Raw genomic sequence first — 21,321 nt, 5'->3', positions numbered from 1 at the left:
TCTAGCCCCCAAAAAATTCTTTATCACACAAACTACCACTAAAGCACTACAAGCACTGCCACAAAGGCTGCCATATGCACAAGTCTTCTATAGACATCAGGAAAAACCCATACTTTTACTCATAACGTTTCCTTCTAAAAGCTCATCACGTAGTGTATATAGAATCACCACACAACCTTCTTAGTCTACACTAAGAATTCAATCTCACACAAAGTCAGCATAGTTGCCTCAGAGTCACTTAAAACACATCACCCATGCCAATTACCAAAACCCCACTAAGACATCTCGTTACAAAACAAGATATCTATTATTTGACATGTACATCTCATCCAAAAACATATGTACGTCCAACTTAAGAAGACAAACTTTCTATCCATTAATACTCGTATCCACACTAGGTACGTGCATAGGTCCACATCATGCCTTCAACCAAACACTTCAACATCCAAAAGAAACTCATTTCCATAAACAATCCTCACCGACTCATCAGAGTTAAATCCGGAGGTTTCCATTCCTCGAAGATTGCAACTCACGGAAGCAAAACTTATTCTAAAACGAACCTACCAGGCCATTCTACCGTCCTACGGACTTACACACTGTCTAGACCCCATACTAAGACATACCCAATGATTATACCAGTACCGAAGAGTATATGATGGGGATCCGCTGCAGACGGGCCATCACTCGGGGAGTACTGATTATCACCAAATATGCACCTTACGCTCTGATACCAAACTGTCACGCCCCGAATTTTGAATAATCAATTCAAATCCGAAACATGAATAATAACAAATTACAACTAACATCCTGAATTTTTTTCTCACAAACAACCACACTTCACAACTCTCAAATTTACAATAACCCAATTCCTCAAGTTATTTATTACAGCACACTCCCACCAAATCAAATTGTAAGGCTCAAATGAGCTTAACTCGCCTCACTATTACAATTGCTGTAAAACTATAATCATTGCTCTAACCGCACGATCACCGTCCTGGTTCTCCTGTCCTGTAAGATTACCCGCTACACAATTTGAATAGTGTACCGGGAGTTGCAACAACACAAAACCCGGTAAGCTTTTTACAGCCAGTATGAGTAAACAAGAAAGAACTGTTGATTTATTAAATTACAATTCAAGTAAAATTCAACAGTATTACGTCTGCAAAGAGACATCAAACCACTCATGGAAAACCACAAGGAATACATTTTCACAATCCTCAAATCACAATACACCACACTGGTCCTGCAAACACCCAACCCACATAACACCACTCTGGTCCATCCCAATAACACGTTAGAGCTCTAACTGCCTCGTTACCTCTGACACCTTGGCCTAGGGTCAAGCAACGGCAAAAATACTTCGGTTAACACTATAACCGTCGCGCTTTGGACATCCCCATCCTCAGCACCATATACTTCGGTTAATAATAAACCGTCGCGCTTTGGACATCCCCGTCCTCAGCACACAACTTCGGTTAATAATAAACCGTCGCACCTTGGACATCCCCGTCCTCAGCACACAAACACTCCGGTTATTCTTAACCGTCGAACTTCGGACACCTCATCCTCAGAACCTTACATTCTCTAACTCTATACATCCTCCAATGTAAATCATGAATATTAACAAGAACTCATCAATCATGTTCATCACATATAAATATGGTAAGTCACATGTCAATTCATAATAATTTAATCATCCCAATTTCCACACTCTTCAATGTCACACCATTCACATATAATCACGTAAATATATATATACGTAATTATCCGCTCAGGGATAATCACTAATACCAACTATAGTTCACATGCAATAAAACCGAGAAATTCATTTGTATCGTAAAAATCATTTTACTTACCCATGGACCGTAGTTGATCAAGTCCATATGATTTTAAAACAAATATTTATTCCATAAATATTTTCACGCAATTACGACAAAATAAGGTAATTAAATTTATTCGGTTCGTAATATGAACCACGTGAGGTTTACTCACCTCTAAATTCCCGCTGCGTCTTCTTAACAGCTCAAAATACAATTTCACGAATCGTCCGCCAAATCAAACTGTCGATCACCTAATCAAACATGACCTTAACTTAGCCAATAACTCAAAAACATAATCAAACGACAATCCAACGGTCGGATTGAAATTAAATGATGATCCAACGGTCGGATCCTCACGGATCGCCTTCCTAATCACTGTTTTGCATTTATACGAAGATCCAACGGTCGGATCTTCGCCCATGACCACACAAAGCCACTGGGACAGTCATAAGATCATCATATCAAAACTACAAGTCCATCTGACGGTCCTAACTTCACAGATCACAAATCTAACGATCGAAATCGATCTAAACTTAAAAATTCATAACTTAATCATACGATATCCAAAAATTGCGTATAATATATCGAAATGATCGTATTGAAATATAGAATCTGAAAATGTACAGAAACCATATTTTTGATCCCCGGAGGTGGCCGGAAAGGGCCGCCGGAGTTAGTGGCAGAGCCGCCGCCGACCACCACCAATGGTGTCGGGGCCGGGCTGCTCTTCTTCCTCTCATCATGCTTAACAACTTTCATAACTAACACGAAGTCTGAAAATGACCAGAAGGGGTCGAAAATTACCTTGAACAGTATGAAGGTGGCCGGAATGTTCCAGAAACCGGCGAGAAACTGCAGAAAACGGCGAGTTCCAGTTCGACGTAAAAACGTCAATTTAAGGCTTCGATTCTTTCTGAAGAGTTGTTAAGAAACTCAAGAAGAACTCACTGGTTCAAGAATCACAGAAAAATATGGTCTGTAGCTCGAGATATACCGATCGAAAGCTTCGGTGGTCGGAAAAATTCCAGAATTTTGCAGAATCCGGCAAGGCTCGATTTCGACGTCAAAGCTTCAATTTCAGGCCTCGATGCCTTCTAGAGAGTTGTTAATAACATCAAGGGGAACCCACTGGAAAAAGAATCAATCAAAACGATGCACTACAGCTCGAGATATACCGATCGAAAGATTTTCGTTTCGGATTGAAAACTTACCGAGCTCCGACGAACGTGAAACCGGTCACTCCAGGTGCGATCCTTCTAGTATGATGATCAGCAGGTTGAGGCGAGTTCATAGAGCTAAGGATCGAAAGTTTTGGTGGCCGGAGCTAGGAGAAAACCGGCGTTGACTAAAATCGAACTCAAATCGGACCGGGCTTGCCGCCGCCGCTACAGGCCGCGCCACCGTGCAAGGCTGCCACAGACAGGTGCGCAAGGACCATACGAAGCCAATGGAAGAAGTTTGGTGAGGATCGGTGGCCGGAGGAGGAAGAAATAGCCGGAAGAAAATCGAAGGCGATTTCCGGTCGGGGGAGGGGCTGCAGCTCAATTTCCATTTTTGGAAGTTTCTGAAATTATTTTCGGAAATTTCCGAAAATGGAAGATTTATACTAAATTGGAAACTTTTTCAAAAAATCATAACTAATTCATACGAACTCCGATTTTTGCGTTCTACATATGCACGCGATCGTATCGACGAGCTCTACAACTTTCATGAAGGGAGTTTTCCCAAATTCCATACATATAAAAAGTCGATTTTCGCGTGCCCCTAAATAACGTACGTTTTCGAAAATTAATCGTTCGAACTAATTCCACAACTTCTCCGAGCCTCGTACTCGCTCCCACTATTGTGAAATCATTTCTAAAAATCCACAGAAATTAATTTGGATTTTTTTCGGGGTATTACACTACTAAGGTAGAATATGGCATGTTCGACACCATCCTCATCGTCTTGGGCGAGTAGGCTGCCAATAGAAGCCTCAGCTGCTGATATATATAGCTTTAATGAAAATCCAGCCCTAGGAGGAACGAGCACTGGCGGGCTCGCCAGGTAGGCCTTGATTCTGTCAAAAGCCTCTTGGTGCTTATGTTCCCAGACAAACTCGCTTTGGCCCTGCAGCTTCAGCAGAGGAGAGAAAGGCTGGATCTTACCTGCAGAGTTAGAGATGAAGCGTCTCAGGAAGTTGATTTTACCAAGCAAGCGCTGTAGCTCTTTCTTCGTGCGTGGCGGAGATGCGTTGATAACTACGCTCGCTTTGTCTTCAGGGACCTCAATTCCCCTCTGATGGACAATGAACCCCAGAAAGTCTCCTGCTTGAACTCCAAAAACGCACTTAGCAGGATTCATTTTAAGCTTGTGCTGTCGCATGCGCTCGAATACTTTCCTGAGGTCTGTGATATGATCCCCTCTTTTCTGAGACTTGACAACCACGTCATCAATGTAAACCTCCAAAATCTTTCCAAGTATGTCATGGAAGATTAGGTTCATGGCTCTTTGGTAAGTCGCTCCAGCGTTCTTCAGTCCAAAAGGCATAACCACATATTCAAAAACGCCCGCGAACCCAGGGCAGCGGAACGCGGTTTTGTGTCTGTCTTCTTCTGCAACCGGAATCTGGTGATACCCCGCGGTGCCGTCCATGAAGGACAGTAATTCATGCCGCGCAACGGCATCTACCAACATATCCGCGACCGGCATGGGGTAGACATCTTTAGGTGTAGCAGTATTAAGGTCTCTGTAATCTACGCAGACCCTCATCTTACCATTCTTCTTTCGGACAGGCACTATGTTAGATAGCCACTGATTGTACTTGGCCACCCTGATAATGCCTGATTTGTGCATTTTTTCGACCTCCTCTTTAACGAGGATTTGAGTCTCTGAATTCATTCTTCGCGGCTCTTGTTTCACAGGCCTCTTGTCAGGGAGTGTTGGTAGCTGATGGCAAACCAAGTCCGGTGACAGGCCAGGCATATCTTCATACTTTTCCGCAAAGCAGTCCTTGAATTCTAGTAATAAGTCAATAAGCCTCTGTTTCTCGCTAGGCTCTAAGTAAGCGCTGATAGCCACTTCCATAGGCTCATTTGCTGTTCCGAGATTGACTTTCTCGGTAGGATCTCTGACCTTAGGAGGCGTGTCGTCCAACGCTGCCGGAGCGAGCTGGATTTCTACCTCATCCTCTTGTTCCTGATCAGAGAGTCCCTCTTCAACGATTTCCAAAGTCGCGATTTGCTCATAGGCCTCTTTTTCCACTAGATATGATGATAATCTTTCATGCAGCGAGTGGAGGGCCTCTATCCCTTCCTCTGGAAGGTCGTAATCCATTAATCGTTCAAGGGTTTAGGCACAGCGTGGCCAGGCCTTTCTAAGCCTTCTTTTGCGAGCGTAAGCCCCCACTGTGCCAGTTCAGAGGCCGTCACCCCTGTGGGGCGGCCTTTGTTATCGATGCCACTGACTTGCAATGGAGCGATAGGCTCCAAGTAGTACCTGGCATCTACATAGTTTGCGGATACTGGGAAAGGACGAGGGTCCGCTTTGATCACCTCAGCTTTGTCTGTCTCCCTATTCCACATAATAAGTTCCTGATGGAGGGTTGACGGAACACAGTAGCTCCGGTGAATCCAATCTCTGCCCAGGATATCGTTGTAGGCCGCATAGCAGTCTGTCACAAAGAAAGCGTAAACTCCCTCTGCTGGACCTACCTTGATACGCAAGAAAAGTAAACCCAAGGTTTTTGTTACAGTCCCCGCGAAGTTCTTGAGAGTAAGAGACGTCGACTGGATCTTCTCCTTCTTGATCCCTAGCAGGTGCATGGTCCTGGTAGTAATGACATTAACAGCAGCTCCGGTATCAACCATGATCTTGCTTACTTTGGTACCGCCAACTTCTGCTGTGATGTATAGAGGTCTCATGTGTTGGACCATAGCAGGTGTTGGCCTAGTGAAGCTCATGAAGAATTCTTTACTGTTGGCGTCCTCTGTTTCCAGAAAGACAGCCTCTTCAACAGGTGTCGTGACCGCTGACGTGATCTGCAGAGGCTGTGTATTACATTCCTCAGCTTCTACGCATTCCTGAGCAGCGACCGGCATTGCATACCGCGCTGGAAGCACATAAACCATATTGCAGGACGTTTCGAATTCATCTATGTCGTCCTCCAGGTTAAGCTTGGGTTCGTGGACAGGGATATCCGTGTTGAATTGTTTGACCAACCTGTCCACTAAGGATTCCTCGGTGAGGCCTTTTACTTCACATTGTTCGAGCTCTTGAACCACTGAAGCTTGTTCAAGGGAATCTGGCTTTAGTTCCCTAGCAATATCCGCCTTCGGGGGAGCGACCACCAAACTCTGGACTTTCTTAGGTTTCCACTGTAACGTGTCGGTAGTCTTGTCTTTGCCCCCCAGTCTCTCGAAAGCCGAGGATTTGGCTTCTGGTTCCTCGCGAGACAACCTGCGCCTGACGTGTGGTCGCCTGGACGGCGAGCTCTCCTTTCTGGCCAGCGGAGGTGTTCTCTCCTTGGTAATCCTGCAAAAAACATTGGGCTTAGATGCCCTAGATTCTGAGCTCGCTGGCTTTCGCAGACTGCGAGGAGCCACTAATGGCTTGGCAGCGAGCGCTTCCATCTCCTTCTGATACTGCTCAGGAGATTTGACCAACTGTGACGGTTTGATCAGGCCCTGGTCTAAAGCCTCTAGCGCGCGCTTGGCTTCACCAAATCTGCGCTGCAGTTTTCGCTTCTTGGAAGGACTTATCTCCACTGCCTTCCCCTTCTCCCTGGTGTACCACTTTCCTTCTTTGATGGTAGCGGTTGAAGCAGGTGGTATGTAGGGCTTGGTCAGAATGTCTTTGTGCTTGTTCGCGACCTTTTCCTCCATCTTCTGATCAGCCGTAGCTGCCTTCAGCTTCTTGAACAGATTGGAGTCCTTTGGCGATGTAGGCGACCCCATTCTCTCCTTTTCTCTTGGGCTGGAAGGCTGGTAGTGTCGTGATGGCGAAGCCCACTTAATGGGCGGGAAAGAGCCAAAACGAAATGTCTGCTCGACCTCTTCGTGCGGCACTTGGATGCCACACTCTTCTTTGCACCGCGAGCATAACACTACTGGCGAGGCTTGACCAAATGGTTTAGCCTTCTTCTGGGCAGGAGCCTCTTTAGGCTCTGTTTCTTGTCCTTTCGTGGACAAATCCAGAGTTGGTTTCCTCTGGTTCTGCTTGGTCCAATTCACATCGACCATGTTAATCCCAGTATCAGGAAAAGGGTTTAGGTCAACAAGCGCTGCTGCAGTTACTGGAGCTTCCACCTGAAGACTACCGTTGTTGAGCCATACCTGAATCTGGTCCTTGAGCTTCACACAATCAGCTGTATTATGGTTCCACAGGTTATGGAATTTGCAGTACTTCTTTCCTTTCAGCTGATCTGGTCGAGGAAAAGGTCCAAAGTCGGTCTTCACCATCTTCGCGGCGATCATCTCATCTAGAATCTCGTGTGCCTTGTTGGCATCATATGTATACGTCGCGAATTCAGGTTTAGTGAAGGCCATCGATTTGAGCTTGACAGGTTCCTTGGAGATTTTCAATTGCTTTAAGGCTGGGTTCTTTCTCCCTGTCAGCTCATAAGCGGCGATGTCGCTTTCATCTTCCTCCTCGTCCTCCGGAGCCACGTCCTCACTGTGATAGTGGTAGTAAGGATCATACGTAGCCGGCTGGTAGCTCAAGGCCGCTACAGTGCGATGTTTCCCTGGTACGTATGTTCCTCTGGACGCATTCTTCCTGGCGTCAGTTTCTCTGAGGAGGTGTTCGAAGCTTCCCACCTCTGTGATGAGCTCTCTCATTGACTGGATCATGCTGCCATGCTGCTTCTTTCGCTGGCGAGGCTCTAAGCCCTTGATCGCCAACTTGATCAATTCTTTCTCTGGCCGGATCACATTCAGCTTGGCCTTCTGAATCTGGAAGCGCTGAAGATAGGCCACAGCGGACTCTGTGGGCTGTTGGGCCATCAGGGTGAGAGAAGCCAAGTCTACCTCAGGTTCTGTGGCCCCGAAAGTCTCCCGGAAAAGCTTTTCCATTGCAGGCCAATCTGCTACAGTTCCTGGCCGCAATTTGGAGAACCACCTGAAGGCAACTCCTGAGAGAGAAGTGCCAAAAATCCTGCACTTGAGGATGTCATCATTCTGGTACTGGCCGCATTGTACCCTGAACCTGGCCAAATGGGTTGCCGCATTCTCGGAGTCTTCCCCTGAGAAAGTAGCAAATATAATGTTCTTATAGCCCCTGGGGAAAGGCGCGAGCATTATGTGCGGTGGGAAAGGTCCCTCATAGACCCCATCCATCTGGGCCCTAGGGTTTGCCTGTCTAATCATCTCCTCTACCTCATCGCGTCTCACGTACTCAGGACCTGGAGGAGGAGGTATCGCCGCATTCTGGCGAGCAGCAGCCTGTAATGGTATGGCTTGAATGGTATTTGTAGTTGCCCTTTCTCCTACATGTACAACGCGAGTTGTACCTGGCTGCTGTAGAGTTACTGTCGGTATGGGCATCTCCTTTGCCAGCGCTGTTATCCTAACCGGATTACCAGCCTGGTCAATCCCATAGTAGCTTCCCGGCAGCTCTTGATATACGTTCTCTGCCCCGTCGCTGTCGTATTGAACGAACGTAGAATCGGACGAGGTTCCAGCGCCCTTTGAGGCCTGGTGCTTCTGCCTGGTAGTCTGCCCACTTGAGGCAGTACCTTTATCTTTGCTGCCGCCGATAACTAGCACTTGTTCTTTGTTTTTCAGCGGCGTGGCAGCAACAGTTGCGGCAGGTATAGCAGTATGGCTGCTAACCTTCTCGCGCTGGTTCGGTGGCACGTATTTGCCCGAACCGGATGGCTGGCCAAGAGAACCAAGGATAGCATTGGGATCACCCAAGGTCTGGTTTAATACCTCCTTAGCCTGGTTCAGCTCGGCCCTCTGCATGGCAACCTCGGTTGCGAGGATCTCTCCATCTTTACGGAGACCAACCATGTCAGCCGTTGTTTGCTTCGTATGGTTCGCAATGGCCTCTATTATTCCTTTCTGGCGCTGGTTCTGCTCTTCTGCGATACCTGAAGCATGGGCCATCAAAGCATTCTCAGTCTGTGAGATTTGCTGCTTAGTTTCCTCCGCTTGTTGGGAAATACGCTGGTTTATCTCGCGTATGACCTGGTCGGCTCTCGCATTATCCCTCGCAAGGTCAGCAGCTATCTTCTTGCTGTGGTTTTCGATGTTCTCCAGGATAATTGCGAACGCGACCTCGGAGGAGGCCCCTTCTGGGATAGGCTTCGGAACGAAAGCCTCTCTTTGCACACTCGTCGCTGTGTTGGAGCTAGCGACAGTGTCAACCGGCTCGCTGGCCTGGTTGTTAGTGACAGTTTGACCCTCAGCAGTGGTCGGACGATTCTCTCCTTTTTCCGTCGACATCTCGGTTGGATGGGGATGAAGAGCGAATCTTTGAGTCACTTGTTGCTCAGAAAGACCACGACAATCCGCGCGAGAATGCGGCTTGTAACTGGAGGTCTTATGCTTTGGGCAGTTAGCGTAAACCTTTTGGTAAGGGTTTTCGCTTGACTTCCCAATGGCTACCGTTCACGAAGAGACACTAATTTGGTCCCACTGGGCGTGCCAAAATGTTTGGCTCCAAAACCAGTTGGCTTGCAAACTGTCTCTTTTGAGCGAGTGATTGCGCAGGCGTGCCAGCACCGCGGGGTGCAGTCGTTGGGGTAGTCCCTTGACCTGACTTCTTCTTCAAGCGCTGTGGACGAGGAGAGCACCAACCTCGTCACAGGGTTCTTCTCTAGCCTTTCGGAAAAGGACTTTTGCCTTACGGATAAGGACTTTGGTTGTGGTCTCTTGCGTTCACCGAATCGATACTTAGTATTGTAGACTAAGCAGAGCAATCACTGGGAAGTTTGGAGAAAGCACGGGTTGCGCTAAAGCGTGACTTTAGCTTCGCTGGGTTGCGAGGGCGTTACCCTTGCTTCGCTGGTAGTAACGGTGGCGGTTGCGCTCGCAGTCGGCTCGCTGGGAGACTGGGACTGGAAGTACGGTCGCCGGGTTGGTCTGGTGATGCTGACAGTCGGCTCTTGGAGAGACTAGGACTGGCGCACGGTCACCGGGTTTCAACAAGGTTGAAGGTTTGCTCCGGGGAGGCTTTGTAATCGCTAGGATTGATTGATATGAGAGAGGTCCCTAATTCGTCCTTGAAACCCGGTATATATACCTAGGGTTTCTGACTGCTCCTTGTTGTAGAAGGATTATTGATTGAAGTTTCCTAATCGATCTCTGCTACTTACCTCCAATAAGGTTTCGTTTTCCTCATGGATTCCGGAATGGGCGAAGCTATAACCCAAACCATAGTAGGCTTATTTTTGGGCCGCAGGTATCGGCCCGCTGTGCTAGATCCACTCAAGGATATTGCCAAAATTACTTTTGGGCTCAAACAGATAGCATCGAACAAGATAAGGATATCAAAACTACAATGGTATAGGTATATATATTTTATTTGAATGGAAACATTTAACATTTTAACATTTTTAGACTATGAGTATGATATTTGGTAGCACGATGATGTATTGTAGTTGCCATGCTTTTGTTGTCTTTTGTTGAAAGTGGTAGTTGCAGGTTATTCAATACATCTATCTGATTGTGCAATACAAGTGGTGAATTACTGATTCAGTATAGTTCAAATTGTTATGGATTCGTTACTTTGTTGTGGTATTGAGATTGCGATTTCGTTATTTTAGGTGATTGAGCAAAGAGTAGCAAGATATGTACAATGGAATAGGGTTACTGACTCCGAGAGGGTCTGGAACCAATGGCAATATCCAGACGAACAAGTTCTTCATCAGGTCCAAGACTGGCAAGGTCGCTGAAAACTCCAGAGGGTTTGAGGGAGACCAGGGCATGGCTGGCGTCACAAAGAAGGCCAACAGAGACATCCTTGAGCATGATCGCAAGCGCCAGATTGAGCTCAAGCTTGTGGTGCTGGAGGAGAATCTGAGCGATCAGGGATTGACGGAGGCTGAGATTGGTGAGAAGGTCGCCGAGGCTCGGAGGACTCTGGAAGCTGCTGCCGCTTCTGAGGAGATTGGTGGAACCACTGCTATTGTTCTTGGAGATAAGAAGTAATAACACTCCTTTTTGTAGCTGAATAATCTTTTTTTGTTTTGAGGGATCACAAGCAAACTTCATAGCACTAGGTGCATCACATCAGCAAACTATTACAAGTATTATGACGTTCCCATTCAAACATCCAACACAAATTTTATTTAGTAGAAAATAGAAATGTGTGCGGTCATGTCATTATCGGTTGCATTTGTAGTGTCTGAGAATGTCAGCCCTGAGTCTTTTCCTCGTATGAGTCGTATCAATGTTTGATCCTTTGCTGCTCATCTATTTCTGAACTAAATGTTCTATTATCACGGTATAACATTCATTCGCTGAATGTATTGCAGGTTACATGGCCTCAAAGCTTTCTAAACTGAATCAAATCGTGTACTGTTGAGAGCTTCACTTTGTGCCACTGGTGACGGAGATGGAGTTGTGGATGATTGTATCGTTGGCATATTAAATCCTACTGTTTTTCTTGGGTCTGTATGAGATTTTGTAATACATTTATAATCACATTGTGTTAGGTGGTCTTTTAATATTTTTATTGGCCATCTAATCTAGACCTGGAATGCTGTTATCTATCTTGTTATTTTGTATGAAGAATCTGAAATCGAGTGTTCTTTGCCTCATTAGCAGGATGCAATGGTATCTATAGTATCATGGTACTGCTATTTCTTGAACTGCCTTGATAGGAGTAACTGATGAATCACAATCTATGTATTAGTTTGTCTTGTTATGAGATTTTAGAGGAGAATTTTCTTGTGTCTGGATTTCTTGGAGTGATTTAATATTTAAAAGTCTTTCTTTGTTTTTTTTTGGTCAAAACATTCGAAAGTCACAGGGGTCAATTAGTTGGAGATTGCACAGAACGAGAGGAAAATTGAAAAATTTACGTTGGAACCCAGAATGTGGTGGTACATACAAATTCTCAACTTCAACACATAATCCTAGGAAGATTCTAGGGTAGTCTACTGTTCCTTAACTCTTTGGGTTGAGTTCAGTTGAATGAGGCTCAAGGCTAATCGAAGCGGGAACTTACAAGAAAACCAACACATGAAGCAATGCAAATCAGAGATAAATTGGCTAGAGTAATGCCACCGCTGTGTCTTTTTTGGTTTTACCAATGGCCATCCTGTTAAACGAAACAAAGAATCCAAACACTGCAAGTGGCCTAGTGGTTCTTGCCTAGTTGGGTGTGCTCCCCAACCTAGGTTCGAACCCCGAAGCTGTCAAAGTGGCCAGGCACTGTGCTGCAATGCACAGTTGGAGCATTTCACATGCGCCGAAGGGGTTTATCTTGGGCCTAGGAAGCCTTTGGGTTCCCCTTGACAAAGTCAGAAAAAAGAATACAAACCGCGCCAAGCAGAGAACCGCCAGTACTATCAGAAGTCATTTCAGAAGGTTTTAGACATAGAAACCACCAGTAAGACGGCTAGAAGTGTACTTACTTAACAATGCAGAAATGGACCATTTCATGGAAGATCATCTTCTGATTGCTTATGAACCCATTTGTCATAATCTTGTAGGAGTTGCTGCAGAAGCAGTGGGACCAGCCTATCCAGTAATGCTTGCATCATTCTGTATAATCACAGTTCCACGGTTTAAGTGGGGCTCTGGCCATTGTAAATACTACAATTTAGAGAGTGAGTCACTTACAAGTTTCCCGGATGCTCAACAGCTGATACCGGCATCATGGTAAAAGGGCGCGTATAGATCTGTACATAACATATGATGTTGAAACATATTTCCAAAAGCTTAAGTTGTTCGAGAATGGACTAACAATGTGCATCAAGCTAACAAAAGTGGCATACTGATACTAAAGGTTTTTGAGCAGGAAGAAGAGAACAAAAAGGGTCGTTTAGGGGAAGATTGACAACCTCGAGGGTGAGATTTAACTTCACATCAACTTCCAAAAATGATTCAGAGTCGTCTGTCCCCCACGACATGTGATTTGTCATCAATGCTGTAAATAGAAACCATACTCAATACTTGGCATAACCGTAATACATAAGGGCCTTGCAGCAAGCATTATATCTGAAATCCCAGAGTTATATAGCCATGGTGAAAACTTGACTTGTCACTGTGAATTTTGGTAGGAAACAACAGCAGGCTCTCAACAATCAATGAGCATTTGATAAACTCACAAGCTTTAATTTAGGGAGTTGAATCTGATGAGGACAAGGAAAGGAAACAAAAACTTCAATTTCCAAGGACAACTACACTCTTCTAAAAGTTACAAGAATCTCACCAAATTTTTATTCACCTGAAAAACGGCTGTTTTGGCGTTCCACAGATTCTGAACCCTCAAACTGCAAACCATATTGGTAAAGTTTTAAGCAAATAAATTAACATGAACTTGAATTTTTTGAATGAGCTTATGTCAACACTCAAAAGCCACCAAATGCACTCATATATGACTAAGTGAGCAACCCAAACATCCATATTTCAATAGTAGGAGTCCAGTTTGATATGTCAATGAATACTCATGGGATGTAAAACACAGTTACACACCTTGCAAGAGAGCATCTCAACCATACAATCCTCATTGGTTGGGTTCACTCTTAAATCCACCACAGGGGCTGCTTCAAAATTCAAAAGTTTAAGCTTTGGCAAAGTGCATCTGCACAAACATGGAACTAATTTATATTATTCGAGAATAGAATGCCACATCAAAAGTTCACAATTTTGCAAAAGAAACAATATTTAAGGAAAAGGACTGACCTGTAAGTATCAGTGCTAAGGGGTTCAAAATTTTCCAGTGCTCTAGTATTGAGCATGGCTTCAGTTCCTGATGGGTGGCTTAAAAACTCTCTAATGTGAAAATTCTTGCGCCCTAAGCTACCATCAAAACTTGGCAGCTTAATTCTTTCCTTCTTTGCAGCACACAAATTTGCTTTCTTTGCATTTGATTCAGAATCCAAGTTAGCTGCTTTAGCTAATACCCTTATCACTTCAACCTTCTTCCTAAAACAAATCATAATTAAACACTTGGCCAATAATAAGACTTGTCATTTAAATAGCAATTGCACCAAAAAAATGAGGAAAAGAAAAGAAACCTGGTATTGAAGATTGGAGTAGCAGGGGATGGGAATGAAGTAAAGCCATGTAGTTGTTCATGCCACTTGATACTTAGTGACATGATTATAATCTTTGCTGCAAATATGATCTTGTAAGAAGTGAATAAAAGCTTGTATAAAGATCTAATTGATAACTGGGAAAACACAGAAAAGGAAAGTAAAATTCACCAGAATTTGATTCTTTAAAAGTTCCTTTCTTTTTTCAGCTATGCAGTTTTGGTTGTGAAATATTACGCAAATGCCATTGGATTGGCAGGAGACCATTCAGATTTTTAGATAAGGTAGGGTTGGATCATGAAAAGGCCTTGACGAGCTGAGTCTCAACTATGTACTAGTGCATAGACTACAGGTTTTGCTACAAATCAGCTCCTAGTGTTACTCCAATATATATCCAACAAAAATTGAGGAGAATAGCTTTTCACCTGCTTCTTAAAATTATAAATAAGAAGCTGACTCAAAAGAAGCAAAGTATCATGATGTAAGTTGTACTTGCTCTACTATGCATCAGAATATAACAAAAATTATACCTCTGAGCAAATTCTAATCACAATTGATCTAGAATTAACTTCACGGATCCGGGCTTCTTTAAAATGAGTTTGTGTAAACTTACATAAAGTTAGTATAATTCTCATTCTTAGTGTTTTTGTGGAATTAGTGGGTATGATCTAGTCCAACAGAATCAGAGAATGTCGTGCTACTATCGCCTTCGAGCTATCGTCTATCTGTAAAACAAACAAAGGTCAGAGGGAAGACCGGGTGTGCCGGCTTTCAACGCTCCGATGCCTAAGTCAGTATCGTTATAGGATAAAAATAGTGGAAAACGATAGTAAACAGTTACATTTTTAGGGTGTTGGAAGCGACCTATTTATAGAGGATTTGGGGAGGCATGGCTCCCTTCCTTCCAATGTGGGATGTTTGGGTTCCCGATACGGCCTTCGAAGGTATCGGGACCCTGCCAGAAGATGTCTTTGTTTTGTTCTTTGTGGCTAGATGAGCCTTGTACTTCCGGTATTTGTGCATAGGAGGTATATATACTAACACTTCATATGAGAGATCATGGCTAGTAAAATAGCCACGTCACTTAATACAATTCTCACAATTTTTCTTGAAGATTTGGAGTACCCAGGTCCTCCTCACACATTAATTGGCATATCTTTACAGGATCCTGCAAAGTTATTTCCTCGAGTATTACTTGACTTGATTTCAGCAGATACGCCTTTTTCCTCAGTACCACACCATTCCTCACACAAGGATTTCCAGTCAATCACGTTAATGAATACTAACCCATCCACCTAGATTCACAAAGATAACAGAATAAGCAAGAATTCTAACATTATAGCATAAAAATAATTACAAGCTTGACTTTGATCAATAAAGTCGATCAGAGAAAGCTAAAAGAACATGATAACTTCTTAAACAATCACCATTCCCCTCCCAAATAAATGTCTCTTCAATCTCTTTAAAATTATTGTTGACATACTTTGCATTCTCAACATAGATATGAATAGGGGTCGTCAACGGGCCGGGCCTTGCTATATTTTTAAATAATAGCGGGCCGGGCTTTATTAAAAATAGACGGATCCAAGCCCGTCCATATAAAGCGGGCTTTGCGGGCTTTTTCGGGCCGGGCCGGGCTTGGCCTTGCGGGCTTTTTTGGGCCGGGCCTTGCGGGCTTTATGTATAAATAAATATTTAAAGACACAAATATTTTTTTTTTTAATCAAGCTTTGGAAATTCATTGGATAATGATCAAATACAATCAAAGATAACATATCTATAATTCTATATTGTACCAAAAAAAAATCTTTATTTATATATAGATACTAATTTATTGATAAATAAATTTTTAAAGGCACTAATTTTTTATAAATCTATATTTATACATCATACACTCCAAAGAGCAACATATAGCAATTCAAATAAAATGAGAAAACTGACCGTTGGATGTGATTATTACAATAAAATAAGAGTGTGGTTAAAAATTTAGTCAATTTCACCATAGTTTCAAACCCGATCGGATTGGTCAACTGTAGTCACTTGCATGTTTTCTTGGTTGACCGATGACGTGATTTGCGTTCCTTATTTTTTTACATCACGTTTGTAAATATTTCATCGATGGATGTGTGTGGACATAAGATAAAAATTTCAATTTTTAATTACAAATACGTTGGCCTATACTAATTTGTCTCCTAAAGTTGTATGACTTATACATTGCATTTAAATTGTTGAGGTCCATTCTAAAACAACCGTGAAGTGGAAGATGAATTTGGAGAAACCAACCGCTCGATTGAGAGATTGTAATATTTTATGGTGGTTGTAAAAAATCTAGCCAATTTGGTTATCGTTTCGAATTCGATCAACTAGGTCAAACGTAGTTACTCTTATAAACCTATATTTATATATCATATACTCCAAAGAGCAACCCCTATTAATTCAAAGAAAATGAAAAAACCGACCGTTGGATGAGTTTATTACAATAAATTATGAGTGTGATAAAAAATTTAGCCAATTTCACCATATTTTCGAATTCGATCGGATTGGTCAACCGTAGTCACTTATATGTTTTCTTGGTTGATCGATGGCGTGACAACCGCGAAACGTTCTTATTTTTTCACATCACGTTTGTATATATTCCATCGATGGATGTGCATGGACATAAGATAAAAAAAATTAATTTTAATTACAAACACATTGGCCTATACCAATTTTCTTCCTAAAGTTGTATGACTTATACATTGCATTTAAATTGTTGAGGTCCATTCTAAAACAACCATGAAGTGGAAGATGAATTTGGAGAAACCAACCGCTCGATTGAGAGATTGTAATATTTTATGGTGGTTGTAAAAAATACAGCCAATTTGGTTTTCGTTTCGAATTCGATCAACTAGGTCAAACCTAGTTACTCTTCTAAACCTATATTTATATATCACACGCTCCAAAGAGCAACCCCTATCAATTCAAAGAAAATGGGAAAACCGACCGTTGGATGTGATTATTACAATAAATTATGAGTGTGGTTAAAAATTTAGTCAATTTCACCATAGTTTCGAACTCGATCGGATTGGTCAACTGTAGTCACTTGCATATTTTCTTGGTTGACCGATGGCGTGATGAACGCAAAACTTGTTTATTTTTTTACATCACACTTGTAAATAATTCATCGATGGATGTGTGTGGACATAAGATAAAAATTTCAATTTTTAATTACAAATACATTGGCCTATACTAATTTGTCTCCTAAAGTTGTATGACTTATACATTGCATTTAAATTGTTGAGGTCCATTCTAAAACAACCATGAAGTGGAAGATGAATTTGGAGAAACCAACCGCTCGATTGAGAGATTGTAATATTTTATGGTGGTTGTAAAAAATCTAGCAAATTTGGTTATCGTTTCGAATTCGATCAACTAGGTCAAACGTAGTTACTCTTATAAACCTATATTTATATATCATACACTCCTAAGAGCAACCCCTATCAATTCAAAGAAAATGGAAAAACCGACAGTTGGATGAGTTTATTACAATAAATTAGTGTGGTAAAAAATTTAGCCAATTTCACCATATTTTCGAATCCGATCGAATTGGTCAACCGATATTTAGAATATATATATATATATATATATATATATATATATATATATATATATATATATGCACATATTTTATATAGAAGTATAAGAACTTCCACACACACACACACACATATATATATATATATAAACACACACACACATACATGATATATTGATATATATATATATATATATATATATATATATATATATATATATATTTATTTATTTATTTATTTATAAACACACACACATATATAGATATATCTATATATAACACACACACACACACACACACACACATATATATATATATATATAAACACACACAAATATATATCTATATGTGTGTATATATATATTTATAAACACAAACACACATATCTACATATATATATATAATATTTTAAGGGCTTTTACAGGCCGGGCCTAGCGGGCTTTTACGGGCCGGGCCTACGGGCCGGGCCGGCCCACTACCCACCCGAGGCGGGCTTTTGCGGACTTTTTAACGGGCCGGGCCGGGCTTTTAGCCCTCAGGGCCGGCGGGCCTCCATCGGCCCACTTGATCCGCGGGTTTTTTGATGAGGCTTAGATATGAAGTAGGAAAGAACACTTACCCATACACTCAAAGACATGAATTCATATACTTACAGTCTAAGTAAGTTTAACTTCATCTAAACCCGAGACCCTCTCTCTCTAAACAGTAGAGAGAGAAAGTAGATCTGAGAAGAAACTTCCCCCCTCCCCCTTCTCTTTTGCCCAAATCTTGATCCTTCAGGATCTAGATTGAAGGCTTAAGAGTTGGGGGAGGTCACTCCTTCTATTTCAGCATCCTAAAGACTATTGTTCTTCTCTCACCTTTGTGGTGTTTTCGCTCCCTTTGTGGTTATATCTGGCCTTGTCCAGTTCTTCTCTGGCTTTGTTCAGATCCGGAGGACCTTGTTCCTCATCTTTTATTTTCTATTTTTCTCTCTGTCAATCAATCCCACATCTTTCCAGATCAATGTATACCCAACCCCTAAACAGTTCTTCCTTTTTCACTCCCAAACTCCATGAAAGTTATGGTGGCTGTGATAAGAAAGTGCAAGGCACTTACCTAGGTGAGTATGGGTGCTCACGCATGGGTTCATCACCCCCCATTCTCCATGGTTCTGGTTCTCGACTCTGGTTCTCGGTCCTCCTTCGGCAGCCACAATGCTTTCTTGGTATGGGTCTCTATGGTGGAGAGTATGGTGTTGTTTTGAGGGATCTTATCCTTTGGGTTGTTGGATTTCACATGATTTGTGTTCTGGGCTTTGATTGGCATTGGATATACAGTACAGAACTACTTGGTGTTCTGCCGGCGTCACATCGGCGGCTCTCCGTGGTCGGCGGCGCGAGGTGGTCTGCAGTAGCTAGGTTTTCTGTATTGGAGTGGGCTTATTCTTTGGGCCTTTGTTTCAGTTGTTTTACAAAGGTTAATTTCCTTATACTGGCTCTTCTTGAGCCCAGTGGGAAATTAAGTTTCCTTTCTTTATTGTCTGTTTGGGCATGTCCATCAGATTTATTAGTAGGTACTAAGTTCAGCCTTATGGGCTAGTTTTGGGGCAGCTTAATTGATCCCCATTTCCAAAAAATATATATATATATATATACTTACAGGGGAAGACTTTTCGGAAATCAAACCACGTTTAAAGACCAATTAATAGGCCTCTCTAGAAGTCGCGAGTGCTGAAAGAAAGCATAAAGAGGTTACTGATTTTTTATATATATATACTGGAAATTATTCTATGCAAGTGCACGGCGGTGCTCTGAATAATCTCTCTATATATACTAGACTCTAAACACACCCTATAGGTGTGGATAAATTACGTAAGGAGTTATTCTACAGAATGTGGAGAAAATTGTTGTACATATTTTGTTTTTGATTTTTTTGTTAAATTTCTTTTGTTTTTCTTTTATTTGTGAATTGACAATTTTGTCTTTCTCAAATATTTCAGTTCAAATGTTTTTTAATATTTAAAGGATATTTTAGTAAAATTTTTCTGTTTTGGCTGACAAACTCTCTTCTCTTAATAATAGTATAGATATAGGGGCGGATCCCTGACTACATGTACTCTTTGCTAGTTGGTGCTTGTTAGAATACATGTACTCTGTAGAGATTCCTAATATCATTTCGGGACATACTCTAGATGCTTATTGTAATCAGGGGTTTAGGCTCTATGTCCCCCCCCCCCCATTGCATTCGAGAGTTTCATTAATCAAGGCTTGAGGGCAGCCGCACCAGCTCTTTATTAAAAAATAAAATAAAAATAATAGTATAGATATAGGGGCGGATCTCTGACTACTTATCAATATTAATTAAGCAAATATTGCTTATGGTTAAATTTTCAAAAACCTTGCAATTGCTCTTGATTTATTAGGACTCTGACCATAATTAATTTCATATATCAAGGATAAAATCGTAATTTAAAAAAAAAAGAAAGGAAATGTTGAACATGGGAGGAGAATTTCTCTCTAACTGCTTTTGCAGTTCTTCCTTCTTCTTTTTTTTCTATTTTTTAATTATAATTTCAGGTATTGAAAGATAAGAACAAAAATTACTGTATCAATATTTTTTCACACACAAAAATATAACAAAAATGAAATATAATAAAAAGACTAAATTGACACATGCGTGAGCGTGTCACACATGTGTTAAGAGGCTAGTTTCATAGTTAAAATAACATTATGGGTGCTTGACTCAAAGCACAAAATTGAGCAAATGTATTCTCACTTACCCTATCAACAAAATTTTATTCATATTAACCCAATTTAAAGTAAAATATCAATTAAGGCCTTAACTTAATTAGTAAATTACATTTTATGCCACTCTCTCTTCTCATCTCTCTCTTCGATCTCTCTCCTTTCTCTCTTGTCTCTCTCTCTCTCTCAACAATCACTGACGCGTCGTCGAACTACCATCATGTCCTCTCCTGTGCGCAGTTCAGCTTCTCCGTCGTTGCCAACGACGCCGGTGTTGGCCTCGGACGAGCGCGTCAGACCTCTCTCTCATCTCTTTCTCTTTCTCTTTCTCTCCAAGTCGTGTGCCTGATTCTGGTGGTGTAGAACCTCTTTCTCCCCTCAACGTGGGCACACACTCCGTCGACTGGTTACCGGCCATGAAGCTCGCCGCCCAATTAGCACTCAAGTCCGGTAAGCCTTGGGTTTTCGACCCTGTCACCGCTGGCGCTTCGTATTGCTTAAGCCGACTATTATATGAGGAAATGCGTTCGAGATTATCACCCTCGCCAACGGACGTAGGTGGCCAGAGCAATTTTTGGGTGCCCAAATCAATTTTTTTTTCCTTAAACTGTGGGCAGAAGGCCGAGAAGGAAAGAAAGAAAGAAAAAAAAAAGTTTTATTATCTCGTAATAAAGGTTTTTTTGGGGGGGGGGGGGGCAAAAGGGTTTATTTCCCCCCAATAAAAGGTTTTGAATTGATGCAATCTTCTCATTTTCTTCCTTAATCAAAGTTTTATTTGTCTAATTGTAAGAAGATTAGTTTCCCCTCCCCATAATAAATATTATTGCCCCCCTAATAAAGGTTTATTGGGAGGCAATAAAGGTTTATGGGAGAGGTAATAAATCTCTCCGGCAACTTATGAGATATCCGACGACCTCTTTGGGGACATTCGATGAGGTTTCATAAATTTTTATTGCCCCCCAATAAAGGTTTATTGGGGCAATAAAGATTTATGGGGGGTAATAAACCTCTCCG

General features: G+C 42.1%; 2 protein-coding genes and 1 long non-coding RNA gene across 10 annotated transcripts in view; 1 reads left to right on the top strand and 2 right to left on the bottom strand.

Annotated features, from left to right (window-relative positions):
- The window catches only part of LOC133713178 (uncharacterized), a 33,543-nt gene extending 21,915 nt beyond the window's left edge, over nt 1–11,628 (top strand). For 2 of the 4 annotated variants that reach the window (XM_062139295.1, XM_062139294.1), the window contains exons 2-3: nt 10,567–10,947; nt 11,278–11,628. In XM_062139295.1, the coding sequence (XP_061995279.1) occupies nt 10,592–10,947; nt 11,278–11,302 (381 nt within the window). In that variant the 5' untranslated portion in view covers nt 10,567–10,591 and the 3' untranslated portion in view covers nt 11,303–11,628. Of the gene's footprint in view, nt 1–10,282; nt 10,311–10,351; nt 10,483–10,566; nt 10,948–11,277 lie in introns of those variants that run through there. The other 2 variants (XM_062139297.1, XM_062139296.1) reach the window with 2 other exon arrangements.
- On the bottom strand, nt 746–3,715 carry LOC133712593 (uncharacterized). Its single transcript, XR_009847492.1, has 3 exons — nt 2,625–3,715; nt 1,993–2,071; nt 746–1,023 (listed from the first exon to the last, which is right to left on the bottom strand). It is a non-coding gene; the product is annotated as an uncharacterized LOC133712593 (long non-coding RNA).
- Nucleotides 11,629–11,828: 200 nt separating the features above from the next.
- Nucleotides 11,829–14,369, bottom strand: LOC133713177 (uncharacterized). Of its 5 annotated transcripts, none has more exons than XM_062139291.1 (8): nt 14,179–14,369; nt 13,990–14,086; nt 13,655–13,897; nt 13,445–13,553; nt 13,197–13,242; nt 12,811–12,896; nt 12,590–12,648; nt 11,829–12,511 (listed from the first exon to the last, which is right to left on the bottom strand). In XM_062139291.1, the coding sequence occupies exons 2-8, from the start codon at nt 14,070–14,072 to the stop codon at nt 12,406–12,408; spliced, it is 732 nt and encodes a 243-aa protein (XP_061995275.1). In that variant the 5' UTR covers nt 14,073–14,086; nt 14,179–14,369; the 3' UTR covers nt 11,829–12,405. The 5 variants fall into 5 exon arrangements, with proteins under 5 accessions (XP_061995275.1, XP_061995276.1, XP_061995277.1 ...); XM_062139292.1 differs by lacking the exon at nt 14,179–14,369 and having other exon boundaries at nt 11,829–12,312; nt 12,382–12,511; nt 13,990–14,172; XM_062139293.1 differs by lacking the exon at nt 14,179–14,369 and having other exon boundaries at nt 11,829–12,257; nt 12,382–12,511; nt 13,990–14,172.
- Between the last annotated feature and the right edge of the window lie 6,952 nt (nt 14,370–21,321).

Source organism: Rosa rugosa, chromosome 5 (assembly GCF_958449725.1).
Source record: "Rosa rugosa chromosome 5, drRosRugo1.1, whole genome shotgun sequence".
NCBI lineage: Eukaryota > Viridiplantae > Streptophyta > Magnoliopsida > Rosales > Rosaceae > Rosa > Rosa rugosa.
Note: the sequence above shows the minus strand (reverse complement) of the source record. Positions and strands in the feature narration are given on the sequence as shown.

Excerpts from the sequence above, each read along its gene's own strand:
- LOC133713177 (XM_062139291.1), bottom strand. The coding sequence starts at position 14,072 with ATGTCACTAAGTATCAAGTGGCATGAACAACTACATGGCTTTACTTCA. Across the intron at positions 13,554-13,654 it reads CTTAGCACTGATACTTACAG|ATGCACTTTGCCAAAGCTTA; the intron begins GTCAGTCCTTTT and ends ATGTTTGTGCAG. Across the intron at positions 12,512-12,589 it reads GTTGAGCATCCGGGAAACTT|AATGATGCAAGCATTACTGG; the intron begins GTAAGTGACTCA and ends GTGATTATACAG.